Raw genomic sequence first — 9353 nt, forward strand, 5'->3', positions numbered from 1 at the left:
TGGGGTTTTTTGTTTTTGTTACCTTTTTAAAAGTTAGCCTTTTCTTGTTTTTTTTTAAATTTACCTTTTTTGTTTGCTCTGGAGGAGGCAGACATGCATCAAGATCTATTTGCATTAAGATCACGGCTATAAACAATCATGAACCTTGCGTGTTGTCCATCTCTGGCTCATGAACCTCTGAACCTCCTTTTTTATTCCTTTTTTTTTTGGGGGGGGGGGGGGGAAACCAGAGGTGGTGGGGGCTGGGGAGGGAAGGTGGGGTTCACTTGGGTGCTTGCAGCCCCTTTTGTGCAGCCTTTGTGGCTCAGTGGTGGGATCTCTGCCTTTACCCATGAGTTGGGTTGGTTGATCCATCCCTTTGCTCTCCCCCTGCATCCCACCGTGTCCATACACCAAGCGTGTCCCCTTCCTCCAGCCACCTTTCGGTGGGCTTCATTGCACCCTTCCTCATCTGAAAGAATGGGGAAACTGAGGCAGCAGCAGAAACCACAGGATTTCACCTGGATTTTATGCCAACTGCAGAGCATCTTCCCACAGTGACCTTGGGAGAAGGTCCCAGACCCCAAGGTTGGAATGTTCTCATGGGTCCCTGTGCATCTCTTCTAGGTGGGAAGAGGAGAAGAAGGAAGATGGGGTAAAGTGGACCCAACTGGAGCACCGAGGACCCTACTTCGCCCCCCTCTATGAACCACTGCCTGATGATGTGCAGTTTTATTATGATGGTATGTCCACATTGTGATGGGACCTGGGGCGTGTGGGATTGTCCTCTGCCTGGCCAGAGAGCTGGTATCTTCTCTTGTATGGAGGGGACAGTATTGCAGACCACAAATTCCTAAAGGGTCTAAATATCCCGTTGGATAAAGCCTGAGCCTTGGGTTAAAGCTGAAGAGTTTTGCACGTGGGAGGAGTTATGGGGTTATTGGGGAGTTAATGAGCTTCATGCATCCTCTCCCATCCAGAGCAACCTGAGCAGGTTGAGGAACCCTGTGTAGATGCCTGCAGGTAGTTTTAGGGTGCTGTGAGGCAGCCATGTGTGGTTCTGGGACTTGTATCTCGATTCACAGACTCTCCTGGCTGTAGGACATGCAGTGGTGGGGCTAGACCCCAGGTTTCTTGAGGTTACACCACAAGCTGTGAAAATGTGATTTTGCTTTTCATAGAAGCCTATAGAATCGTCAAATGGTTTGGATTGGAAGGGACCTTAAAGATCATCCAGTCCCAACCCCCCTGCCATCAGCAGGGACACCTTCCACTAGACCAGGTTGCTCAAAGCCTCATCCAGCCTGGCCTTCAACACTTCCAGGGACGAGCAGCCACAGCTTCTCTGGGCAACCTGGGCCAGTGTCTCACCACTCTCACACCAAACAATTTCTTCCTCATATCTCATCTCCATCTCCCCTCTTCCACTTTCAAGCCATCATCCCTTGTCACTCCCTGCCCTTGTCCAAAGTCCCTCCCCAGCCTTCCTGGAGCCCCTTCAGCTACTGGAAGGCCTCTGGAAGATCTCCCTGGAGCCTTCTCTTCTCCAGGCTGAACAGCCCCAACTCTCTCAGCCTGTCCTCACAGCAGAGGTGCTCCAGCCCTCGCATCATCCTTGTGGCCTCCTCTGGACTGGCTCCCTTAGGTCCATTTTGAGAGCTGCAGTTTGCCTGTCCCATGGCCTCAGTGACTGACATATCACATGCCCTCCCAGATGTTGCAGGGTTTGCCTGGGCTGCTCTGAGGTCCTGGTCATGGCTTCTGATGTTGTCCCCAGGACCACCACGCATCACCTTACAGCAACTCAGTGCATCAGTGAGGGACTGGGATTGACAGGACAGATCCAGGTCTCTACTGTCCTCCTTGGTTTCCTGCCATGCCTACTGGGCTGTCTTCTCCTCCCCACTCTTGGCTTCATCCCTGAACTGTTTTCTGACAGATCAAGGGAAGGAATCAACAAGGACCTTGGGGCTTGACCAAAGGATGCTGGAGATTAGAAGGGGACCTCAGTCCCATGGGATCTTGGTCCTCCTCAGCCCCCTCCCTTAGGGCTTCCTATATCTTCTGGGGTTTTTACAGTAGAGGAAAAAAAAAGGCACTTTTGGGGAAATGAGATGTTTGGCAGCGCTGTCACCAGAGGGCACTGCTGGGACATCTATAGGTCTATCAGAGACTCCATGTAGCTCTATGAGAGGAAACCCTGGCAGATGTATGTAGTCCTTCATAGGATCTGGACCTTCTGTGTGGCCTCTGAGCTGTCTCAGAGACTCATCTGTGCCTTGTGTGTATCTAGGCTGGTGGCTTTGGTCTGGGATCTTGGGTGATGTTGGCTTGTTTGACTGTTCCTGAATGAAAAATTGTTTGTGGACAGGTGACAACCCCAGGTAGGAAGGGACCATGGCTGAGCTGATGTATGTAGCTTGTCATGGGGCTGCTGTAAGGCTGTGACCCACTATGCCCAGTAGTTGAGGTGGACGTCAGGAACCCCAAAAACCAGAGTGTCTGGTGCAGGTAGGATTGAACCATCTCCTGGAGCTTTGCTGGATGTTTTTCCTGGACCTTGCCTAGAAAAGCTATTTCAGAGTATTGGTTTCTTAGGAAGAGCCAAGATGTTCCTTGGATTTTCTAGACTTCATTGCTCTAAGCCAAAGAGCTCAAGACAGGAAGGTGGCTTTGCTACTTCCAAGAACTAATACAAGGTCCACTGGACAACCATGAGAGGCTCTTGCATCTGTATCTGTTGCACACATCTCAGCTTTGAGCTTCCCATGATTGCTCCAGCTGTGTGGGAAAGTATTTGAGATGAAACCTCTCCAAGTGGCTTCCTGACTATGGTCCTGGAAGTGATCGTGGTGAGAAAGCAAACCTTTCTGTGTTGTCCTATCAAGCCATTAGTTTGGGACTCATCATGGCATGGTGGCTGCTGAAAGCCCCATGGCTCAGTGACCTTAACATAAATCAGGAATTCCACTCTCCTGGAAAAGAAGATGAGATGTGATTGCAGATGGGTCTTGGCAACATCTTGCTGTGCCAAGTACTCTGGGCATTGATCCAGAGGTGAGGCTGTGCCTGGTGCAGGAGGGGGCTGAAGTCCTACCAGCGTCTCTTCTCACCCCTTGTCCCTGTTTTGGCGCTGTCTTGAGGATGGGGACTCACCAAACAACTGCCTTGGGGCTATGGGGTTGGGTTGTCCCCATAAATGATGCTAAAGGTCTTCTCTCTTCCTAGGCAAACCCCTGAAGCTGAGCTTAGCCACGGAGGAAATTGCCACCTTCTATGCTAAAATGCTTGATCACGAATACACAACCAAGGAGATCTTCCAGAACAACTTCTTCAATGACTGGAAGAAGGTATCTTCCCTGTGAGGGCTTCCTTGCTGTCATATGTCCCTCTGAAGGATTAACCTTATGGTCCTGCACCACCATGACTTAGTCCACAAGTGGAAGCAAGACCCCTACTAGGTCAGGTTTGCATGCCCCACATACCTTTGGTGCAACTTCTTCAGTCAACACAAGCTACTTGCAGCCATGCTTGTGGACCACTTGTTTCCATAGCAGAAGTTAGAGGTTGCTCCACCTCAGAGCTGGCTGCATTTTGCTTTACTACAGTGTCCAGTGGCAGCCTGGCCTCCTGCCATGGCAGCTTTGTGTCCCCTTGGGTGGATGTGGCAAGGAGAGCTGCTTTGTTCTGATTTTTCTGAAGAATTGGCACGTGGGTTTCTATTTTCTTATCTGCAAAGAGATGTAGGTGACAACTCTGCATGGAGTTGGCTTTACCTCCTGGCTTTACCCAGCCTCTCTCATCTCTTGCTCAGGAGATGACCTCAGCGGAGCAGAAGATAATCAAGGATCTGGACAAGTGTGACTTCAGGGAGATCCACAAGTACTTTGTGGACAAAAGTGAGGCACGGAAAGCACTCTCCAAAGAGGAGAAGCAGGTGAGGACTGTTTCCTATGACATCTGAGGCTAGCTGATATGTTTTGGGACCAGCTTGGGGTATTTCAGCTCTTGCTTGTCTCCTTTCCTGGTGTTCTGCCCTGACCTGGGACATCTTTGGACTAGCTTCACCTCTCCATGACCATCACACCCATCTTCATTAAGTTTACCTGCAGATGCTGTATATTTCATGGCTCTGCAGGGTACCAGTCATCCTCAGACCATGGTTTGGGGTCTAGAGGATGGTGGACCTTGTGAAGGTGCAGGTGTCACACAGATTTATTCCATCAGCATGTCATGCTGGGACAGTATCACTGTAAGGGTTTGCAAAGTAGGTGAAGATGAACAGTGTGGTGGGAACAGACTTAGAACCATGCTTATAAGTTCCTCCAGTCTTCTGAGCTCTGCCTTGCATTCTCTGTGGAAAAGGAGGGTGATGATGGACAGGGATGAGTTATGGGGTTTCAGCTCTGTCCATTGTGGTGGTGATGGGATGGTGCTTGTTTCAGAAACTGAAGGAGGAGGCAGATAAGATCCAGGAGGAGTATGGGTACTGCATCCTTGATGGGCACCGGGAGAAAATAGGCAATTTCAAAACTGAGCCACCGGGGCTTTTCCGTGGCCGTGGTGACCACCCCAAAATGGGCATGCTGAAGAAGAGGATCATGCCAGAAGATGTTGTCATCAACTGCAGCAAGTGAGTTGCTGTCCTGGTCTCGGCCATGGGAAGATCTGAGCTTGTGGGGCTGCTTTTGGGACTGGGATGAACAGTACATCTCCTCTGCCTGGAGCTTCTATGGGGTTTTGCTGTCTCCTACAATCACTGCTTTTGCATACCTTGAAGCTTGAACTCACTTCTCTCACCTCCTGGTCACCTCCAGGTGTCTGCTTTGTAGATAGGTCTGACTTTTAGTTTCTCTGTGGATGTACAGTGGCCAGGAAGCTGGTCAGCAGCTCCTGTCTCTCACTGGTGCCTCCACTGCTCACCTGACATCAACTGAAAACACTGCAGTGCTTCTGTGGCCTCTTTGGAGAAGGGACAACTCTTGTGCTCCTCTTCCAAACAAGCCATTCCTTCTCATTTTATGGGTTCCTTCTGCTGGCTGGAAGCATCAGAATCCTCACTGGAGGAAGGAAGAGCAGTGATTGGGTTGAGTGTTTGCTCTCTAAGTGAGTTGAATTGATCTTAAATCATCCATATGAAGACATTGTGGCCTTGATTCAAAACATTCCCCACCAGCCCAGCAAATTCTCCTGTTGTCCTCAGCATCCAAAAGATAAAGACTTGATCAAGTTATGGAACAATTTTGGGTGGGCTGTAAGTAGTGCTGCAATGGGTTGACCATCCTTGGCTCACTGTGAAGAACCAGTTGAGCTGATGACCTGTTTCTTCTCCTTCATGGTCTGAGGTCTGTAACCCTGCTCTGCCTGCAGGGACTCCAAGATCCCTGAGCCTCCAGAAGGGCACAAGTGGAAGGAGGTGCGCTTTGACAACACGGTTACCTGGCTGGCCTCATGGACAGAAAACATCCAGAACACTTTGAAGTACATCATGCTGAACCCCAGCTCCAAGCTGAAGGTTGGAGTGATGCTGTTGTTCAGACAGAGCTGTTGCCTTTTGGGACACTGTTTTTTTTGCTAGATGGAAAGATCAGGGGTGGTGAGAGGAAAAGAGGAGAGATGATTGGTCAACATTGAGCCTGTTTCAGGGGATGGATTGCTATGGGCAGAGCCATTCTTGTGCCGTGCTGCTCATATGTGTTCAGGGAAGACTGCTGAAAGCCAGTCATGGGCTGAGGTGGTCCACCAGGACCAGAGTCTATGGGTTTGAATTCATTGATGTCAGTAAATGGAGGGTAGGGGAAGGTGGGATCACAGTCTGTGGTGCCACAGGAGGGAGGAACTGAACATTGTAGGGAGGGAAAGGTGATTTAAAGGTGTTTCCAATCATCAAAACAAATAAGGAAGCTGCATGCAAGTTGGAGACAACTCAGCAAATGCATTGTCAGTCCATGGTGGTGGTGTCCAAGCAGCAGCAGCCATGACCATGCAGTGCTTGACTGTTTGGCTCCTCACTTGCTGCTTGCTGGCTGCTAGCTGGTTGAAGATATCAGTTGTGGATGCCTCCGCCCTGGAAGTGTTCGAGGCCAGGTTGGATGAGGCTTTGAGCAACCTGGTCTAGTGGAAGGTGTCCCTGCTGATGGCAGGGCGGTTGGAACTAGATGATCTTTAAGGTCCCTTCCAACCCAAACCATTCTATGATTCTATCTCCATACTTGGTCAGGATCTCAGGTCCAACACAGCCAGCTGAGGGCACAGAAACCCTAGATGAGCTGTTTCTGCTCTGATTTTTCCACTTCATGGATTTTGTCCAAGAAAGCAATAGGGTTTGAGCAGTATTTAGCTGCTGAAGGTGTTGCCAGAACTAAGTTTGACTGGTAGGGGTGGAAGGAAGATGGAGCACTGGGTGAAAATGTCTCAACCTCTCTTTCCAGGGAGAGAAGGACTGGCAGAAGTATGAGGTAGCCAGGCGCTTAAAGGATGTTGTCCACAAAATCCGTGCTCGCTACCGAGCTGACTGGAAGTCTAAGGAGATGAAGAAACGACAAAGAGCAGTGGCCCTCTACTTCATTGATAAGGTATCTGCAACCTCACCCTGGTCCCCAGGTCCCCCGTCCCTGTGGAGGTTGGGATTTAACTTACCTGATCTACCCCATCTTGTAGAATTATTTGATGTCTGCTGGTTGTACTAGCCAGGGTTGCTCCTCATGAGGCATCTGGCAATGATGAAGGGCTTGGAGCACAAGTCTTATGAGGAGCGGCTGAGGGAACTGGAATTGTTTAGTCTGGAGAAGAGGAGGCTGAGGGGAGACCTTCTCACTCTCTAGAACTACCTGAAAGGAGGTTGTAGTGAGGTGGGTGTTGGTCTTGTCTCCCAAATAACAAGTGATAGGACAAGAGGGAACGGCCTTAAGTTGTGCCAGGGGAGGTTTAGGTTGAATATGAGGAAAAAAACCCTCACTGGAAGGGTTATCAAGTGCTGGAACTGGCTGCCCAGGGAAGTGGTGGAGTCACCATCCCTGGAGGTACTCAGAGGATGTGTAGATGTGGTGCTTAGGGACATGGTTTAGTAGTTTAGTGAGGAACTTGGCAATGGTAGGTTTATGGTTGGACTAGATGATCGTAATGTTCTTTTTCCAACCAAACTATTCTATGATTCTATGATTGTGGAGGATGGTGACCACTACTGTCTGCTGATGCAGATAGAAGAAGCTGAACATGAGCAGACAATTTTGAGAAGCTGGACATGAGCAGACAATGTGCGCTTGCAGCCCAGAAGGCCAATAACCATATCCTGGGCTGCATCAAGAGAAGCGTGGCCAGCAGGTCGAGGGAGGTGATTCTGCCCCTCTACTCCGCTCTTGTAAGGCCCCACCTGGAATACTGCATCCAGTTCTGGAGCCCCCAACACAAGAAAGACATGGACCAGTTAGAACAAGTCCAGAGAAGGGCCACCAGGATGATCTGAGGGCTGGAGCACCTCTCCTATGAAGACAGGCTGAAAGAGTTGGGGCTGTTCAGCCTGCAGAAGAGAAGGCTCCAGGGAGATCTTGTAGCAGCCTTCCAGTACCTGAAGGGGCTACAAGAAAGCTGGGGAAGGACTTTTCATAAGGGCAGTTAATGACAAAACAAGAGGAAATGGGTTTAAGCTGAAAGAGGGGAGGTTTAGATTAGATATGAGGAAGAAGTTCTTCACTGTGAGGGTGGTGAGACACTGGAACAGGTTGCCCAAGGGAGTTGTCGGTGCCCCCTCCCTGGAAGTGTTGAAGGCCAGGCTGGATGAGGCTTTGAGCAACCTGGTCTAGTGGAAGGTGTCCCTGCTGATGGCAGGGGGGTTGGAACTGGATGATCTTTTAGGTCCCTTCCAATCCAAACCATTCTATGATTCTATGATGCTTGTATGAGGATGCAGTTGCATGGCAGTGCAGGAGATGTACTGTCCTCCCTGGACTTTACCTGCATGTGTATCTCCATGTGATGGTAAAAACATCACTGGAGAGCTGGATAACTTTATTCTGGGAGAATATTCTAGGATTTCTTAGAGAGGCAAACTAATCTGCTGGAGGCAATCTCTGCTTGGTTTCCACCAGGGTCCCAGCAGCCATTCAGTGGAGCACTGTCCTGAGAAAGCTGTCTTCTTTCCCCCTGTGGTGTCTACATACACTTTAATAACCTTGGAAGGGGGAATGGAGGTGGGTTGGGATGGATGACTCGCTGTCTTCTTCCAGCTGGCCCTGCGAGCTGGCAATGAGAAGGAGGAAGGGGAGACTGCAGACACGGTTGGCTGCTGCTCCCTGCGTGTGGAGCACATCAAACTGCACCCCAAGCTGGATGGGCAGGAACACGTGGTGGAGTTCGACTTCCTTGGGAAAGACTCAATCCGTTACTACAACAAAGTGTCGGTGGAGAAGCTGGTGAGTGGGGCAGAAATGGAGGCAGTGGCCACCATGGCAATTTGGTGCAGGGTTAGTTGGGTGGCTTAAGTTCTCTCGGTGGTCATCAGTCCCAAATCTGTGTCTGAAATCCATCGCAAAGATGCCTCCTGTGCTTCAACACCATGGTGGCAGCATGTGTGTGAGATGCAATGGTGCTGGGTGATGAGGACACACACATGCTGACCTTGGCCTCGAGAAGGGGAACAGACTTTGAGATTTGGATTTCAAGGTTATTCTAGCCCATGAACCATGAGAGAGAAGTCCTGTCTTCTGCTGGAGCATTCCCAGTTGACTGGTGGGCATTAAGACTTGAACTCTCCTCATTGGTATTTTATTTTTTGATAAATTATTTTAATGGTGTTTCTGGGGAAACTGGAGGTGCCCAGAGGTGGGGGGGGAAAGTAGCCTGTGGCACCAATGGCTTTGAGGTCCCACTGGCAGCCCTTGAAGTTGAGAAGTTTGGTGATGTGGTAGGATGTGTACTACATGAGTCTGAATCAGCCTATCTCAATGCAGATGTAAGTGAAGGAGCTATCTGGGAGCAATTTGCTCCTTGTCCCTAATCAGGGCTGTCCTTTTCTCCTCTTCAGGTGTTCAAGAACCTTCAGCTGTTCATGAAGAACAAGGACCCAGCAGATGACCTCTTTGACAGGCTCAATGTGAGTTGTCACTCCTAAGCTTTTGAAGCAACACTGATGGCTCAGAGGGAGTAGAAGCAAACCCATGACACTTCTGTCCATGCTGCAGACTCCCAGGCTGTTGTGCTCCATCCCTTAACTTGGTTTTTAACTATCTCCCCTCCAGAAACACCACTGTAGCTGTTTGAACACCTTGTTGGGATGCTGTGAATGTTTTTCCCCATTATCTTTCTGCACTGGTGGCATCTCTGTGTCTCTGAATGCAGGCTTAGTTCACAGAATCACAGAGTGCTGGGGATTGGAA

General features: G+C 49.8%; 1 protein-coding gene across 1 annotated transcript; it reads left to right on the forward strand.

Moving 5' to 3' along the window:
- Positions 1 to 607: 607 nt before the first annotated feature.
- Positions 608 to 9070, forward strand: LOC104517861 (DNA topoisomerase I mitochondrial; the record flags this gene model as incomplete). The annotated part of the gene is made up of 8 exons (XM_010162283.1): positions 608 to 722; positions 3208 to 3329; positions 3794 to 3916; positions 4425 to 4612; positions 5350 to 5494; positions 6411 to 6554; positions 8205 to 8390; positions 9002 to 9070. Coding segments are annotated over exons 2-8 (921 nt in total), but the record flags the coding sequence as incomplete, so codon positions are not given.
- Between the last annotated feature and the right edge of the window lie 283 nt (positions 9071 to 9353).

The sequence above is a fragment of the Antrostomus carolinensis genome, unplaced genomic scaffold, assembly GCF_000700745.2.
Source record: "Antrostomus carolinensis isolate BGI_N321 unplaced genomic scaffold, ASM70074v2 scaffold24102, whole genome shotgun sequence".
NCBI classification, from domain to species: domain Eukaryota; kingdom Metazoa; phylum Chordata; class Aves; order Caprimulgiformes; family Caprimulgidae; genus Antrostomus; species Antrostomus carolinensis.